At 27.5% G+C, this 20365-nt stretch overlaps 1 protein-coding gene across 1 annotated transcript; it reads right to left on the reverse strand.

The window, feature by feature from the left end:
- Positions 1-893: 893 nt before the first annotated feature.
- Positions 894-1501, reverse strand: LOC150028822 (uncharacterized). The gene has a single exon (XM_090300771.1). It carries the CDS (start codon positions 1280-1282, stop codon positions 1079-1081), a length of 204 nt encoding a protein of 67 aa, XP_090156897.1. The 5' UTR covers positions 1283-1501; the 3' UTR covers positions 894-1078.
- Between the last annotated feature and the right edge of the window lie 18864 nt (positions 1502-20365).

The raw sequence follows: 20365 nt of genomic DNA on the forward strand, positions 1-20365 counted from the left end.
ATATATAGTTGATAACTCATATAGTTTGAAGAGTTCACATCAATTATCAACTTAAAAATATCAAACTTAAAATTATTTTATAAATATTTAAAACATAATAATATTATATTAAAATATATTTAATATTGAGAAAATTTAATTATTTTTATATTGCATAAGCTTTAATAATTTTTTAATTTACAATTTTATTACATAAAAAAGAATTATTCAGTAATATTAAAATAAAAAATAACTGTATTTCATTTTTATTTTTTTTAATATAAATAATCTTAATTTTTATTTTTGTAATCTAAATAATCTTAGCTTTTATTTTTTATTAACTGTCAGTGTCTCACTTTCTATAATGTAATTCAAATAAAGGATAAGTTTTTGAAGGCAGAAAAAACTTCTTCTGTTTTAAGAAAGTCGGATCTCCTCATGAGTCACTATGCAGGAGTCACTTTCAGAGGGATTATCAGAAACAAAAACAAGATCAGAGAGAGAAAATCATAAAATAAGGAAAGGAAAAAGAAGTGAAAGACCAGGGGAGGCCCTATGCATTTATGCCATTCATTTTCAAAGCATTCATAACTTTAGTTGCAGACGCCGATGCAGTATCTGACCCAGCAACTCAAAAAGCTTTGATTTCAAACTCAACCATAATTAAATCTTCAGACAAAACCCATCTCAAAAGTGCTAAACTGGGACCAAAGGATTCGTTTGACCCACCCAGAAAAATAAACAGTAAATAATAACAAAAAAGAAAAACAAAGTACCCATCAATGCTCTAGCCATTGTACAGTTTGACAAACCAAACCTGTGTGCATCGTTCAAGGGATATCCAATTATTTAAAAAAAAAACTAAAAAAATTGAAACTTTAGATGATGCAGAAAGAGAGAAAGAGAGAGAGATGTGCAAAAATAAGAAAAGATTTGATCTTCAAATGATTCAATGAGCAAATATGACATACATCGAAATCCTCACGAAACATACAAGTTAAAGAGAGAACGAAACTAAGATTAGTAGGAGCTAATCTAGGCTTATATATGTATATTTACAAGTTGGTTTTGATGGGAGGATTGAGGATTTGGTTTGGGTTCAGTAATACAACTCTAAACGCCTGGCACAGTGGGTACAGAAGTACTTTCTCTTGATCTTGAAGCAGAGGGGCAAGAAGCAGAGCTTGGACTGGATCTCAACATCCATGGCTTGAACTTTGGCTCCACAGTAGGGACACGAACCGGGGGCTTGTTGTCTTCCGAGTTCCTTCTCTTCCTCTTCGAAAACGTACACGAACCACATTTTTCTCCTGCAGCAACAACTACTACTACCAGAGTTTGCTTGTGGGACAGTGGAAGCAAGGGAACGTCCAAATCTAGAATTTGTATAAGTTAAGGGTGTTGTAGTAGTGCAGCTGGCTCGGTCGGTCCTATTTATAGACAAACGGCTAAGGTTGTTGTCTTGCGGGTTATGATGCTAAATCAGCAACCCATCCTCTGTTTTCCCTATAACAGATAACAAAAACAGTGGGCTAACTCATATATATCCTCCTCCTCCTATGCTTTTCAATTTTCGATTATTTTGGCACCATGTATTCAAGGTATTTATTTAGTGCTACTTTTTATTTTTTATTAAAACTCAGTGAACACTTGTCATCACATTAAAGAAAGAAAAAAGACATAATTTTGGAACAAAACCTAATTCATGCAAAAAAATAAAAAATAAAACCTCTCAAAAAGAAAAAACATAACCAACTACATTATTGAGAGTTTACAAAAAGACTCGAGTAAAAATAAGAAAGACAAACAACAGAACACTATTTAAAGGAAAACTTTCAAAATAAACTCACAAGCACACCATTATTATTTTTTTTTATTGACTTTTACTATGACTTTACAAGAACGTCCTAGTCTCTAGGTAGTTTGTACTATTTCATTTTCTTCATTTAAGTTGTGTTTGAATTGAGAAGATGATGTGTGAGAATTTAACTATTGAGTGAATGCGTGAAGATTTGAGAGAAAATTAAAAGAAGATGAATGTATTTGGACTGCTGTATGTTAAAGTAGATACGTGAGAAAAATTTATGAAAGTTTGTGATTGATGATTGTGAGAGAATTTTGAATCTTTTTAAAGGTGTAAAATCTAATATTACAAATTTATCATTATCTTTAAAAATATTTGAATAATGAAATATATGGTATTTTTGTGTTGATTTAAATTAATTAAAATTTTGTAAATTATTTTTAGTACCGTTAAATAATCATTTTCGGATAAAATACGAGTTACTTAACGGAAAATATTTAAATGTAAAATTATCAATATATTATGTAAAGATAGTAAAGTGTATTTAAAAAGTATAATTAGAAAATAGTTTGTATTAAATGTAAATATTATTATTATATTTATAATAATAATTATATAATTTATTTATTATAAATAACTATATATATTTGTTTTATTAATTATTAATATCTAAATACAAATTTTATTTTATTAATCATTGTTGTTTTGTTTTATTAATAATATCATTAAATATTTGTGTAAGTTAATTTTATATAATAACTAATATTTGTATTTATATAATTTTAATATTATTTCATGTATATTACATTATGTTATATATATTAAATACAAAAAAATAGGCTAAAATGAGAAAACACATCCTCTTATGTGACTTTCGGCAAGGTTCTTTGCATTTGAGGGGAGTTTTGAAAATACTGTTCACGTCGTCCTATTTTGTGCACATAAGTGGGTTCAAAGGAGAATATTATTGCACATTCGTCCACATGAATAGTGATTCCCTTGTAGCAAACAAACCCTTAATAATTTATCTCTATCCATTTCTTTAGCCCAAAACTTAGTGACCAAATTAGCTTCTTTTAAGAAAATATCATCTGGGATAGATTCAATTATATTTGTTGACAAGATGGCATGACATGAGTCAAGAGCTTCTTGATCATCCACTAAAATAGATTCAAAATAATTTTGTAAGGCCAAATCATTAGAATTAGTTTTAGAAGGAACCCATTTGGCAACAACAAAATTAGGATGCTTTGCATTAACTACAAATTTGAATCGAAAAGATCCTTTAATAGGTTGCAAATTATCAATAAGTAAGGAGTCATTTTTTTTAGCAAATCATTTAATTCATGAATACTCTCCAATAAGGACATATCAACAAAAATATCAAACTGAGATCCTGACCCAACCTCTATATCAACAATAAGTTTATCACAATAGATAAATCTTTTGACAGATTTCTTTACCTTTTGATTTATAAGAGATCCAACCTCTACTTGACCAACGACAACTTCAACAAAAGCATCTTCATCAAAAGTAGGTACCTTCATCCCAACAACAACATAAAAGACTCTATTTAGAAACAACATATTTTTTCTATCCCACAACAACAATATGCAAATCTGTATTAGAAACATCTATACTTGTACTTGGTCAAACAATAGCAACAACAAAAGCACAATTATTAGCTTTTTGAACATCAACAATAGTACTATTAGAAAATCATTAAATATAAAACTAGTTTTAGAAACAAAACAAAAAATATTAGTTACTATATTAATAAATTAGATAATATTTTATAGACTAAAAAAATTATTGGTACGTAAAGTAATTTCAATTATTGTTAAATATTTATAAACTACTTTCTAAATTGATATCTAATTAGCTATCAATTTTAACATTTAAAGTAATTACTAACTAATTATATACTAATTTAAAAACTAATTTATAATATTTTCCTTCTTTTTACACCATCTCAAATCCATCTTTAGTTAGATATTCTTTTCTTCTAGATGGTCTGGGTTGAATCTAAGTTACATTCAGACTGTTACATATTAACACTCTAGGGTTTTTGGTAGTAAAAATTTTATTAATTTGTGGAATGATAATGGGTGTGTTAAGGTCCCTCTCGTTAATCTATCTGATATTGATATCACTTGAAAGGCCAAAGTTAGGGATTCTTGGAGTAGTGGGACATTCCTTTCTGAGGATCAAATTGGTTTAGGAACCTGCTGGGGATAGTGTGTTATCTCATAAAGCTGCTAAAGATTTTGTTTGTGGTAAACAGTAGCCTAGATATTAAACCAACTTGATTTGGAGCAGCTATATACCTCCTTCAAGGAATTTGAAGATGTTTTGCCGCATCAAGGGATACATCTTAGCTCGGTTTATGCTCTTTTTATTTTGCTAACTATATCTCATTTGTTTTTAACTTTCAAATTGTATCTAGATTTTGGTTTTGGTTGCAAGATGTTTTCAGTGTCTTGTGTTTCATCACACCTTTGCAGTTTTTGGAAGGGAATATGATATGCTCAATATCATCTGAATGACCTTAATCCATGATTCTTGCTAGTTGCGACATCTAAAGGTGTCATAATTTTGAGGAGGATTTTTTTATATTTGGGTTCTTTAATGTTTGTTGGCATATTGCAAAAGCTTCAAAAATTATGATTATTTTTGGAAAGGTCCTTCCGTGGGATATGTAAAATGCTTCCATTGGTGTTGTCATGACTTTGCAAGCTAAGTTAATGGGCGTTGCTTTCAACAACATTTTAATTATGTCGTGGTTCACAAGAAATAAGTGGAATTGATGTTTGCTACAAGTTATTAATTTTAAAATTTTGAGAAGATATTATACACACATTATTGTTAGTTTTTTTTTTTTTTTTTATAAAACCTAGATTTCTCAGTAAGAAATCTGGCATCTCAACATTTCAAACTTTATTAATCATATATGATCACATTTATGGCAAAAAAAATAAAATAAAAGAAACATGAGAAATTACACTAAATTCATGCAAAGATTTATTAGGAAAATTTCCTAACAACTTAAAGAAAAAAAAAATACTTTGAGAAGTTTATATTTATCTAAAGAAATGTTAGATCACATACTATTACTATTGCACCAAAATATATTCAACTCAAAAGAAGCAAATTAAAGAAACAACTAGAAGACTTATTGGAGCAGGCCCTGTGTCAATTTCTCCATACCGAATGGCACCAACAAAGTTAGCTGAATTGAAGAAACAACCAAAAGACTTATTGGAGAAACAATTCATTCAACCTAGTGTTTCTCCATGGGGAGCTCCAGTGCTATTAGTGAAGAAGAAAGATGGTTTGTCACGTTTATGTATAAATTACAGACAATTAAACAAGTTAACAATAAAGAATAAATATCCTCTTCCTAGAATTGACGATCTGATGGATCAGTTGCATGGGGCAGTTGTCTTTTCTAAAATAGATATGCGCCCAGGGTATCACCAAATTTCAGTGAAAGCGGAAGATGTTCAAAAGATTGCTTTTAGATCAAGGTATGGTCACTATGAATTTCTGGTCATGCCATTTGGTGTGACCAATGCTCCAGCTATCTTCATGGATTATATGAATCGGATATTCATACCTTTTCTTGATAAGTTTGTGGTAGTGTTCATAGATGATATCTTGATCTATTCTCGTACAAGGGAAGAACATCCAGAACATCTTAGAACTGTCCTGGACATTGTGAGAGAAAAACAGTTATATGTTAAACTTTCAAAATGTGATTTTTGGATGTCAGAAATACAATTTTTAGGACATGCCATATTCGCACAGGGAATATCAGTAGATCCTTCTAAAGTGGAGGTTGTACTTCAGTGGGAGCGTCCTAAAACTGTTATAGAAATTAGAAGCTTTGTGGGGTTAGCAGGATATTATAGGATATTTATAGAAGCCTATTCTAAAATAGTGGCTCCTTTTACCCAATTGACTAGAAAGGATCATCCTTTTGCATGGACTGAACAATGTGAGAGAAGCTTTGAAGAGTTGAAAAGAAGGTTGACTAATGCTCTTGTGTTGACAATCCCTGATACCAATCAGTCTTTTGAAGTTTTTTGTGATGCTTCCTATCAGGGATTGGGTTGTGTTTTGATGCATAATAAGAAAGTTGTTGCTTACGCTTTTTGTCAGTTAAAGGTGCATGAAAGAAATTATCCAACTCATTATCTAGAATTGGCAGCAGTTGTCTTTGCTCTAAAAATATGGAGACATTTTCTTTACGAAGTTAGTTTTAATGTGTTCAGTGATCATAAAAGCTTGAAGTATTTGTTTGATCAGAAGGAGCTTAATATGAGGTAGAGGAGGTGGATTGAATTTTTAAAGGACTATGATTTTCAGCTAATATACCATTCTAGGAAGGCAAATGTTGTTGCAGATGCGTTGAGTCGTAAAAAGATACAAATGTCGTCGCTTTGATTAGGGAGCTAGCATTGATTGAAGATTGAAGATTTCAGGAGTATGAATTCGGAGGTTTCCATGTCTTCAAATTGCATTAGTTGTAATACACTTGTTATAACTAATGAATTTATGGAAAAGGTGAAGGAGAAGCAATTGGAAGATTCAAAATTGAAGAACTTCATGGGCTTATTAAATACTGACAAGGCTAAAGACTTCTTTTTAGGAGTGGATGATATTTTGAGATTCAAAAATAGAATATGCATACCAGAGGATAATGAACTAAAGCAAACAATGTTATCTGAAGGACATAAAAGCAAACTCAGTTTACATCCAGGAATGACCAAGATGTATCAAGATCTGAAGAAGTCCTATTGGTGGCATGACATGAAGAATGATGTAGCCAAGTTTGTAGCTGCTTGCTTGACTTGTCAGAAATCAAAGATTGAACATCAACAACTTGGAGGCATGTTAACTCAGTTAGACATTCAGTGTGGAAGTGAGATGGTATCTCAATGGATTTTGTTACCCACTTACAACGTACTTTGCGGAAGCATGACTCTGTTTGGGTCATAGTGGACAGGTTGACAAAGACGACACACTTCCTACCTATAGATTTGAGAATCTCTATGCGAAAGTTGGCCCAAATTTACATAGATAAAATAGTCAAATTGCATGGTGTACCCACCAACATAGTTTCTGATAGAGATCCCAGATTCATCTCCAGATTCTGGAAAACACTTCAAGAAGCTTTGGGGACTAAACTTAGACTTAGTTCAGCATACTATCCTCAGACTGACGGACAATCAGAGAGAACTATCCAGTCCTTAGAGGATTTGCTCAGGACTTGTGTGTTAGATCATTTGGACAGTTGGGATGAAATTCTACCATTAGTAGAGTTCACCTACAATAATAGTTACCAAGCAAGCATTAGAATGGCTCCTTTTGAGGCATTGTACGGAAGAAAGTGCAGGACACCTCTGTGCTGGTTTCAGGATGGTGAGAGTGTGTTAATTGGACCAGAATTAATACAACAAACCAATGAGAAAGTCAAAATGATTCAAGAATGATTGAAAACATCTCTCAACAGGAAAAAGTCTTATGCAGATCAAAGAATAAGACCTTTAGAATTCTCTGCGGGTGAGCATGTCTTTTTGAGAGTTACACCGTTCACTGGTGTAGGAAGAACATTCAAATCCAAGAAATTGACTCCTAAGTTCATAGGACCTTACCAAATTCTCGGGAGAATAGGCCCTGTGGCTTATGAAATTGCTTTGCCTCCTCCTTTAGCTAACATTCACAATATTTTCCATGTATCCCAACTAAGAAAGTATGTACCTGATCCTAGCCACATTCTAGAGTCTGATTCCATCCAGGTGAAAGAAAATCTATCATTTGAAGTGAAGCCAGTAAGATTTTTAGATTCACAAGTGAAACAACTTCGTGGAAGAAGTAGTCCCATGGTGAAAGTATTGTGGGATCTCATATCTGGAGATTCCACTTGGGAAATTGAAGAGGAGATACGAGCATCATACCCTAACCTCTTTCTTGGTAAGTTCATTTTCGAGGACGAAAATTTTTGTTGTTAGAGATAATGTAACAACGTAACTTTTCTTAAAAACAAAAACAGAAGCCACACCCCCCTCACAGTGCCATTACTTTTCTTTCTTTCTATATCTTTATCTCTCTAAATCTCTCTATTCTTTCTTCATTTTCTCTTCCAATCTTCATCTATTTTAGTATATGATCGGACCACGTTGTAGCTGACGAGTTAAGGAACATTTCTACCCGATCAGATTTTCAAACAAAGTAAGTTTATTTTTGCTCTAAATATCCTTTGTTCTCAGTTTTTCCTTAGGATTTAGTCATCAATCTTGGTAGGGTCAGTTGAGAAGTTTAATCCTCTCAACTTATTCTACTATATAATGAATTTTTGTTCAGTTTGGATAACTTGCATTAGGCCCATAAATCTTGAAGCTTATCCAGACTGTGAGGAATAAAATTCTAGAAGTTGCTTGAAAAACAATCAATTAAGGTAAGGGAAGCTAAATTTATTTTTTGATAACACCCTAGGATAGAAGATCTGCATGTGGAAGGGACGTGGTCCCAATATTCAATTTTGCAGGAATGTTGTGTGTTTATATATTGTATTGTTTGTTTATATATTATTTAAATTTGTAAAAATATTAGATTTTGATGGTTTAATATTTAAGTGTTTTTTTTATGTTAATTACGCTTTTGAATGTTGTGGATCGTGTTTGGAATGATATTCTATGATAAAATTGTGTGGAATTGAATTCATACATTTGGGATAATGTATGGATTGATGTTTGTTGTGTATTAAGTATTGATGCCTATGTGGTAACAGAGATCTCCGAGTTTCACTGATGATCTAAGTCACATAAACTAAAATATCAGGTAGTGAGAAGATGATGGGGGAGTTCATGCGTACCGTGACATATGAGATGCACGACTTGGGTTGTATTGAACTTACCCTCATCCTTTCTGTTGGATTCGCTAGTAATCTTTGGATCAAGTGTTAGTCTCTGGTAGGCTTACTTAATATAGGTATTCCGGAAGACGTGATTTGTTGAATATTTTGGATGTGTAGATCCATGTGAGATCTATGTGATTGTTTTATGTTGGAATTTGAAGAAAATTGAATAATTGAGAAATTGACCATGTAATTTGATTTTCACTAGCTTACCCTTACTTTCCGTGTTGTGTTTGAACTGCGATGATTGTACTATGTACACGAGCAGATGACCATACAGGTGCAGGAGAACCTTAAAGATTTCAGAGTTTTATTTTGAGCTATGAATATGTAAATATTTGTATTTCTATAAGTCATAATCTTGTAATAGAAATATTTTGAAAAACTCTAAGTTTGTATAAAAATATGTAAAACGTGTATTTAAATAGTTAGATGTATTTTTGGGGTGTTACAATTAGAAAAATAGTAAAAAATTATAACAAAAGAGTAATTAAAATGGACAAGGGTTATTGTGGATATGTTTTTTTTTTCTTTTATGTTTACATTTACCTTGTTTTGAATATGTTGTTTTATTATATGTGATGGTATATATATATATATATATATATATATATATATATATATATATATATATATATATATATATATATATAAATCAATTTGACGTTGTGCTGAAATTTAGTATTCAGAACTTTTAATATATTAAAGGGTGGAAAAATAATAATTGTCACCAAAATAATAATAATGTAAACTTTAGGAATACAAATCTATCGTCTTGAGTGTCCACCAAAATATGAATATTTAAGAAATAATTACTAATATATAATTAATATAATTGTAAATGCAATAATGTTGAGTTAAATAATATTTATTATATAAATGGATCGATTTTGAAACTAGTATTGCTTAAAAAGATAATTATAATTATGACTATTCGATGTAAATAAATTTGTATGTTGTAGTGGTTTGCCTTGTCTTTGACCTGTATTTAGAATCTTTTATTAAATTTTTCGAGTTATACACATATATAATATATGTTCTGTAATAAGATTGAGGTATTTTAAAAATATTCTATATTTTTTATTTTTCGTCACAAGTAAGCTTTGAAATAACTAATCGTTATAGAGTTTATAAACTTACACAATGATGATTTGGTTTTCCTTGTTTAGGAATTACTTGAAGAATGATAAGGTAAATAAACAAATTAAGGTTTTTGAGAGAAATTTGTTACTGATAAAAATAGTGAATATTTTATTCTTATAATGTGGTAAAAATAATCTATTAATACATAAAAGAATTTCAAAATTTGACGGTGAGAATATCCTAATTGCTTTGTTGTATAAACGGATTCAAACAAATGAAACAATAGTTGTACATAAAAAATTAGGAAGATGAAAAGAAACGATGTTGCTTTGACTACGGTTCATTCAACATGGATGTTGGAAGTATGTAGGGGAGGTTGGAGTAGGAGAGGACATGACTATATTATACAACTTGGATTATTATTTTATTCCAATTGATATAACCAGTGCATAGAAACATTATTAATGTTAAATTACAAGTCACCAATAATACACATTCAGCTTGTAATTACATTTATTTGCTTTTAGTTTTTTGTATGACCTAATTAATTGATTAATTAAGTAACTAATTAAATTCGTAGATGTGACAATGGAAAAATGGGAATCATGTATCGCATATTGGTATGACTTATACAGTATTTTTTTAAAAAATTTGCTAGTTTCACTAATTAATTTATCAAATTACACTAATTTAATAAAAAACTTATTTAATTTTATTTAAGATTTTAATAGGTTGTTCGTTTAGACTTCAATTATGTAACATCCATATATTTTCCCACATCTAATAACCAAAATTTGTAATATATATAAATCTTGCATACAATATTTCAAAATATATCTTTCTTCATAGGAATTTTAAATATTTACATAAGATTAAAACAAAATATTCAAAATAAAATAAACATTTTTATCCTCTAGCTTCTCATTGAAGAGTTCGATCACCGATAACATTATCTATTATCTGCTCTTATGTAAATACACGATCATCACAAATTAGAAAAAACAACTACCAAACAAAGCAAATAGTAAGTTAGATTTTTTTAAAACATTCTAATATAAATATAACTTTAAATATTCACATAAAATCAATTCTCATGCATTTCCATATAACCATCAAGTTTCTATCAAAATTCACAATTCATCTTTCTCATGTCAGACTTCTACTGACTCACAATACATAGACACTTGATTGTACTTCTGGAAGACTCGTGTATTGAAAGTAGCATCTAGAGACCTGCACTGTCATACTACTCGCTGAGAAATTCACACGACCATGCGCATAATCATCTCAATATCTCATCATCTCATATGACAGGGTAAATCCATTTGATATGCTCCGATTAGTTCTTTTAAACCTCAAACTCAACCAAATGAACCTCCTTCAACTCCCACAAACTGAATAACTTCATTTATGTGATTTCATTATATCACTAGAATCAGGATTGTCTTATTCACAAGATACTCATAAATCAATACACCATAATAACAATCTTAACACGATATTTCTTTTCCTGAAAATACTATGTCTTGATCACACTTTCACCTCGTTACATACATCATTTAACACACCAATGCACCATTCAATCACATCATATTTTAAACTTTCTAAACAATCTAAATATATCTCAAAAAACACTTAAACACAACTAAATTCCTTTAATCATATTTAAAATAAATAAATATTTTTCACTTAAAAATAATATGCAATAATAAACTAGGCTTTCAAAAGAAAAAAGAAAAAAAATTAAGTTTTTTTTTATTTTATTTATAGAAAGTCTAGCTTAAGCGAGAATTTGCTCGCTTGGACGAGACCTCACCCAAGTGAAAATTCTCTTGTTTGAGTGAGATCAAACTTGAGAGCATCCAAAATTTCATCTCAGGTCTCGCTTGAGCGAGAATGGACCTAAGAGCACTCCATCATTCCAGTCTATTCTTGCTTGAGCGAGAATTTCCTCACCTAAGCGAGATATGCAGAGAAGTCTGCATAATTATGCCTAATTTCATCATTCATAGTAAAAACAAAAACAATTTCTATAACTCATTTTACTTCAAAAGTAACTTACACTATATCAACTATACAAATCAACCAATTTTTTATATTCAAACAAAAGCATCTATCATAAATCATCAATATCAAAATCAACATATTCACATTTTATTTCAAACAATATTTTGCATTACTCATAAACAATCAATCCTGCAATCAAAATTTGAAATTGGTGACCATGTCACCCCCACATCCAAATCTTATAGCCTAGGGTTCTATTGGAAATTTAAACTAGCTTCCCTTACCTGAACTTGAGTAGATACTCATCAAGAGCTCCAAATCTACCAAAAGCTTAAAGGTAACTTAATCTGCACCATATAGTCCTGATAAAAAATCTAACTATATCACTAGTGTTGGGTTTAATAGTGCCAAAGTTCAAGAGGGGGTGAATTGACCTTTTAAAAGTTTCTCGCAGAATCAGTATTTATCACAGTTTACAAAAAATAAATCGATTTTTTTGGAAATGAACATATTTATTTTGGCATTGTTTGTGTTTGAAAACGTTTATACAGCCAAGTTAATCACGAGATTTATACAGATTGATTTTCCAGATACACACACTGATATTAGGAAAAAACAATGAATCACAAAACAACAAGCTTCAATTTTAACCAAGTGATTAAGGTTCAATTGATAGCTTGACAATTAATTGAGTAACCTATCACAATCAATCTGTTTCAGTGGCTTTTAACAGATTATAGATGTTCTTTTCAGAATCAAACAGTTTTTCCAGAAATTAAGAACAGTATGAAACAAGCCCAAAAAGAACAAATTTATTATTAATTGAACAGATTTATTTCTTGACAGTTTAACAGATATGCAGAAATTTAAGTGCAGAGATTTAGGGAGAATGAACACAAGGCAATTATACTGGTTCACTCAACTGAGCTACATCCAGTCTTCACCTAAACCAATGTGAAATTCACTAAAACACAATTCAAACAAACACAAATCCCACCGTTCTTGAACCCTACAAGAACTTAGGTACACTTGCTGAAAAACCCTATTTCAGCATACACACTCTTTAAGAAACCCTATCAAGAAGAGTTTACAACCACACTTTTACAAGAAATGAAATGTGAAACGAATACACCTGATAGAGGATGCAGAAATCTGCCTTAAACCAGTAGAACAAATTGCTAAAACTGTAGCAGCACCTCTCACCAAGCTTTGGAACCAAACAAGAACAAACACATTTATGATTTTTGAAATCTTTCAAGAACACATGCTAATTCTTTGTAAATCCTTAATTCTCTGATGCAAAACTCGTTTTCTCAATTGTATGATCGATATTTAAACTCAGAAACAAGTTTTCATTTTATAGAAAATCAACTTATAACATATTTTTGAAAAACAGTTAAAGTTGTTATAAAATGAACAGATTGAAAATAAAATGAACAGATTTATTTTCAAAAGCAGTTAGAGAATTTGTTATGTGAGGAGGCTTAGTCAGCCATTCTGGTGCAGGGACAAATTTAAAACCGTTTGAGGTAGACTTGGCACCAAAGTCAAAAAAAGAATCTATTCATTTACAGATGAACAGATTTATTTTTCAAAACGAAAACAGAAAAAGCTTAACTATTTGAAACACAGTCGTTTTGAAAGGTAGAAGACTTAGTCAAAATACTTGATGCACAAAATCTAATTTTCACATGACTTAGCCAAGACATCAGTTTAAAAAAGAATCTGTTTATCTAGAAAAGAACAGATTTATTTTTATACAGTAAACGTGTTTTTTGTAAAACATGCGAAAAACAGTTTAAGAAATGTTGTGCTTACTCTTATCACATGGTTAATGGTTAAGAGGTGAGTTACCCAGCAAAAAGCCTACTCTTAAACAACCTCTAAACACTACCTAAGACATTCTTAAAGCAAAAGGAAATATACATGAATAGTACATAAAAGTTTTCATCAAACACATGTCTTGAAGGGGCAACAACCATCTTCAACAACTAGGACCCTGAGCTAACAGAGATTAACTCTAAAGCTAAAAGGGTTGCATGCAAAGCCTATGCAGAGACAAGCTTAACATATTCAAAATTTGACTCAAAGACAAAAGCAAAAATGAACTTAGTCTATTAAAAATTTTGGTCGGGCAGTCTTGTAGTATTCACTGGTAGGAGTCTGATGGTGGACTCCGATAGTCAAACTGATGAGCGAGGATGTCAGAATCTTAGAGAGAAGATAGAGAAAAGGAAAAATGAGTTTTTAGTAAGACAATGATTATTTTAAAATGAAACCTGAATAACTGATTTCTATTTATATGTTCTTTTAACTTTAATAATAAAATATTCAGATATTATTTTAATGGTATCATTTCTAATCTAAGACAGTTTTTTTTTGGGTACTTCCAAATTAAATGTCAATTAAATTCAATATCCCGATACATAACAAATATATTGAGCTTATATATAATTAAGTCTCAAATTTGGAAAAATATAAAAATAAAATTAATATATATTTTACACACATTAGGAAACAAAAAGGAGATATTCTTTAACATGTACAAAATATCAAGCTAAACATTATCTATAATCAAATAAAAAATAGTATAAAACACAATAGATTTTTAAGTCAATTTATTACCAAGCTTATAACATTATCAATAATTAAATCCTCGTATTAAAGATTTGTAATACTAGAATTAGGACATATAATAATAATTTGGAAGTTTTTGTTTTCTTTTTCTGTAACTTTTTATTTTTCTCAACAAATTTCTTCATTGAGACTATGCAAAAATAAAGAGTAGTTTAATTCTTACCAATCAATTTTTTTTAAGTACGTCTCCTTCGATTCTATATCTCTCTATGTTATTTTTTCTGACTTTTGTAATTATGAGATTTTACAGGTTTAGTCAAATAAGGAAAGATCAAATTAAATTAATTCAACTTTCAATTTTGTATTTTGGTTATTTGGATTATTTTTATTCCTTAAGTTATAAGAGGTTTTAGGGGTTCTAATTTTTTTTATCATAAATTGTTTTTATTGGACAAACAATTTCAAATAAAAGATAAGAGTTGATTTTACACAAACTCTTTATCATGAATCAGAGGCAAACTCACTCCCATGTTGCTTGATGAAATCGAGCACAAAAACCTCAAAATTACAAGCATTTGTAGCAATAATGCTAGGGTTATGAAGCATTCATCATGCTTGATTCAAGTCCTCGTCACCCTTTGAGAAATTTCTACCTTTAAAAGACAACAAGCAATAATACTGAGGAATTTCATTGAATAGTTGGCATGCACAACGTAATGGAGCAAAAAGAGGAGTTTGAAAAATAAACACTCTAGGAGACACAAGGTTGTTAGGGTTGGTGGATATGGTTTTAAGGTGTTAGGGCCACTAAACTTGAGTTCACTTTGGATAGTCTAAGTGATAAGGAGGAGTTTGTGGAGATTAAAGGAAAGGTGAGAGTGAAATTGGAGAAAGGAAAGTTAGTGAATAATAAGAAAGGTTCATCCTAACAATCAATGTCACACCTAACAACATTATTTGATGGAAGAAGCTACATTGGTATTTTTTTTTTAAAAAAAACCTAATTGATAATTTTAAAAATAATGAGACAATGAGATGAATATAATAATAATTATTAAGACAAATTAGTATATTAAACTTATTTTATTTTAATAATGATAGTGAAATAGTTGACTAATTTATAATTTGTTTTTTCATTAAAGTTATGTTTGATTTATTTTTTACTTTTAAAAATTTTCATAATATTTTCATACTCAATCTCATGTTATGGAAGATGATTGTTGTTACTTAAAATATCAGTCTATCTGAGATATCAAGTTGTATAATAATACTTAACATGAAAATTTTATAAAAATAATAAAAAAAATGTGTGAAACTAAAAATGTGTGAAACTAATTTTTAAAATTTAGGTATTAAGTTGAGTACAGTCCTAATTTTTTTTGGGAAGGGTAAAAATGTTGGAGTTTATGATGATCACATATATTAGCTTTTAATTACTTTATTGATTTAATATTTACACATTTTTTTTTGGAAAACGGAGTAAATGTCCATTCGAATATGATTCTATAAAAATAAATTTAAATAAGATAAAAAATAATAAATAAAATTACAATTATTCAATTATTTGATATATATATATATATATATTAATAAGTAAATTATAATAATTTATTAGCACTAAATCAACAAAATTGAAACTCAAATAGTTAAAATAATTAAACAAGATCTCAAAATTTGAATGCATCTCTTTAGCTAAAAATAACCTTGATTTTTAAAAGTTAAATTGAATCTGTTTACGAATAACTTAAAATATTAATCAATAGAATGTAATGAATAACTTACTTTACCCTTTCCGCCTGTTTTTTATTTTAACAAAATTATTTTATATCATTAAATATATTTTAGACACATGTTTAAATTAATATTGATAATAAACTTTGTATTGAAGTGTCTGTGGAATATAAAAATATAATATTTCCAATATATAAAACAAATGGGTCATTAATTATTTATGGATATAGTCACCTCACTCCAGTGGCTATATATTGCATCGAAAGGGCACCTAAGGTATATGCTATACCATATGCCACCCCTTCAAACACAAAGAAAAAGTTGTTTAGTGCACAAATATTATTATTTTTTGTTCAATTTTTCTTTCCTTTTTTCCCCTAATTATATATATCATTCTTTTAATTATACAAATATGCTATTACCTGATTTCGATGATAAAAACATATATATTTTTTAAAATATTTTAGACGTCTTTTAAAAATAAAATTATGACAAACAAACAATGTTTTAAAACTACTAATTAATTATTAATGTCATTCTCTTGGGATCGAAATAATAATAATAATTTCTTTCAATTTTAAAATAATCGATTATCCCAGAAACCTAATCGATTAAAGATGAGATTTAAATATAATATAATAAATTATTTCTTTCATATTATAACATAATAAATAATTAAAATTAAAAAAGATTGTAATAGTAAATAAAATTATTTAATATTTAATATTTTATGAAGTAAATTATTTTAATATTTAATAATTAATTTTATGAAAAAAAAATTGTTGTAAATTAATTTTATTTTATTTTAATTTTTAAAATTGGTATTTATTTTTTTTATATTACTTTTAATTAATTAATTAAATAAATTGAATTAATTTTAGATAATTTTAAATTTCATAAAACATTTATTTCATGATTAATCATATTTCAATTTTTACTTATACTCATCCTTATTAAATTTTTGTTAAAAATATTTTAATAATTTTTTATATTATTTAATTACTTTATTTTTTTATTTTCTCACATCAATCTAATTAATTACAAATTTTCTACTTATTTGTCTTCACTTTTTATTGATATAGACGAAGTCACTTTTCTACTTATATTATTAAATAAAGATTAATTTTAGAAATAAAACATAATTAATTATTAATATTAATTAAATAGATATTAATTTAAAAATTAAAATAATTATTAATATCTAAAATAATTATTATTATTAATAAATAATTTTTTTAATTAATTTATAATTAATTATCAAAATTTTAGTTACCAACTAATTAAATTTTAGAATTGATAACTAATTAAATATAAATATAAAATTTTATTAAAAATATTAATTTTTATTTAATATTTTTTTAGGTGTATATTATTTTTAAAAAAAAAATCAGTGAAATTTAATTTTATACAAGAAAGTTAGTTTCCACCTATTCATTTTTTAATATTTTTTTTGAATTGGTTAAAAATTCTTTCAAAAAAAAATTGTTTCTTGAAAATATTATTTTTTAAAAAGTAAATCAAGTAAGACAAACATACTTTCCAGAATTCAGATTTTCGAAAGATTAAATATCTTTTTGTAACAAATATTTCATCAGTTCTCTTTCCGAACCTCTAAGCAACAATACAAATATATAATTTATAATTACTTAAAAAGGTTTTTAAAACTGAATAAAACTTTCAAATAACTGCTACTCTATTTTGAAAGCTCTTATTTTGAGTTTTATTTTTTTGAATAGCTTTCAAACCAAAAAAAATTGACAAAACATAGGGTAAATTTCTTATCTACACCATTTACCCTCTTATTTCCCTATCGCACGTTTTTGTTTTTATTTCCCTATCTAACATCCATTTATTTTTATTTTCCTATCTAATACCCTTTTATTTTTTATTTCTCTATTTAGCATCATTTCAAAAATAAATAAATAAAAACAATAAATTATTATTTTTTTATAATTTTAATTTTAAATCTATTAAAAAATAAATATTTTTAATGTTTAAAATAGTTATAAATATAATTAATGAATAAAAAAAATGAGTTTTTATAAAATAAAAATAAAAAAATAATAAATTTAAAATGTTTAGTTTAAAAAATATTTTTTTAATAATGAAGAAAATAAAAAAAATAAACTCTACCACAACATAAAAGTTGAATTTATAAACATAAATTAATATTTATTTTTATTATTATTGATGATGTAATCATGTTAATTTTAAGTAAAAAATACAAGACATAATTATAAAAAAATCAACTTGAATAAGGACTGATATGAAGAACAACATGATGGAACAAAAAAAATTTCATATTGTCAAACACTAGGACACACATAAAGAACATGTTCCAACATTATTACTGTGCACTTATCGTCATTAATTATACTTCAGTTCGCACAAACTATTTAATGTACCATTGAATAAAATATTAAATGAATGATCATCTTTCATTTATTTTTCTTTTTATGATCAACATATACTTATTTAGTATCGACTTATATCTCTTATATTTATCTTATTTGAATTTTTTTTATATCTTTTATCTTTATCTTATTTTGTTTTGTCTTTATTTCATATCTTTTATGTTTTTGTTATTATTATTTTTCTACCATTCTTTATTTATTTATGTTTTTTTATTTTATTTTATTGTTGCTGTTTTTATTTTCTAGACTTATTTATTTTTGATTTTTTTTCTTCTCGTTTTTAAGCATTAAGTGTAACATTTGCATTAGTTTTTTTTTTAGGATTTTACATTTAGGGTAAACACTTCAATATTATTTTTGTGTTCACTATTAATTAATACTAATTGTCTTTGTTTTTTTTATAATTATGTCCTGTATTTTTTACTTGAAATTAACATTACATCATCAATAATAATAAAAATAAATACTTTATAGGTTCAACTTTTATGTTATTGTAGGATTTAATTTTTTTCTTTATTCTTAAAAAAAATAATTTTAAACTAAAATTTTTAAATTTATTAATTTTTTATTTTTATTTTGTAAAAACTCATTTCTTTATTCAATAATTATATTTCTAACTATTTTAAATATTAAAAATATTTATTTTTTAATGCATTCAAAATTAAAATTATAAAAAAAAAGTTAATTTATTAATTTATTAATTTATTTTTGAAATGATTCTAAATAGAAAAATAAAAACAAAGAATGATAAATAAAGAAATAAAAATGTAAATAGTGATAAATAAAAAATTTACCTAAGATAACCTTTAACGGAATAACCATTCAGTTTACGTGTTTCTCTTGAGTATATATTTGACCCTTTTTAGTAATTTCACTATCACTCTCTGATTATACAGAATTCTTATTTTGATCAAATATAAGCATCCTATTCTATTTCTCATTTATTAATTTAGTTTCATTTTTTATTTTGTTTAATGTTTGAATGATCAGACAGGCCTTTGCTTTCAGTACCCCCATAATTACTACTTGTATATTATACTTGCTGCAAAAAGATTAAAACACGTGTTTCCAACATAGTTAAAATTGTAACATACAAATTTTAGTTATTTCTCTCATGTTTAAGTTTTTTTGTGTTCTCTATATTTTATTTTATTTTTTAGTTTAAATGTTTACCGTTTTGTAATGTGTTTATTTAAAATAATATATTATTCTGAATAATATATAGAAAAGAGATAATTTTTTTTAAAAGTGGTATCAGAATTGGATTTTTCTTTGTGACCAGTTCAAACGAAGATAAACACAGCTTATTATAATATAACTTGATAGTAGTTAGGATAAGAGGAAATGAGTTGAGATGGTTAATAGATACAAAATATTGCATTATGATAAAAATTTATCTATGGTAAAACTCAACTCACACTTTTGTGGAGAAAACAGTTAGGAATATAAATATAAATTGAAAGTCTTACTTGAATAAAAATGATAAAGTTGAGTAATGTGTAAGAAAAACAAATCCCCAAACACTTAGTTTTAGGATTTTGGTTTATAGGTGATGTCATTTAAGTAACAATGTATTACTTTTTAGAATACGGATCCTTATAAATAGAGAATAGTTCTTTTGACAACCAAGAATAGATACATTATTGCAATCATTTATTTGAAACCTATGAAAAAATTTATGGCATATTTCTTTTGGGAAAAAAAACTCATGTTCTAATTGAATCACTTCTATGCCAAAAAAAATATGTATCAAATCCATAATAGACATTTCAAATTCATTTATCATGAACTTATGTACCACCCTGAAACTACATCTAACTATTTAAACACGTTCTACATATTTCTATACAA

The sequence above is a fragment of the Phaseolus vulgaris genome, chromosome 3 (assembly GCF_051622355.1).
Source record: "Phaseolus vulgaris cultivar YP4 chromosome 3, ASM5162235v1, whole genome shotgun sequence".
NCBI classification, from domain to species: Eukaryota; Viridiplantae; Streptophyta; class Magnoliopsida; order Fabales; family Fabaceae; genus Phaseolus; species Phaseolus vulgaris.

Coding starts and splice junctions, on each gene's coding strand:
- LOC150028822 (XM_090300771.1), bottom strand. CDS start 1,282: ATGTGGTTCGTGTACGTTTTCGAAGAGGAAGAGAAGGAACTCGGAAGA.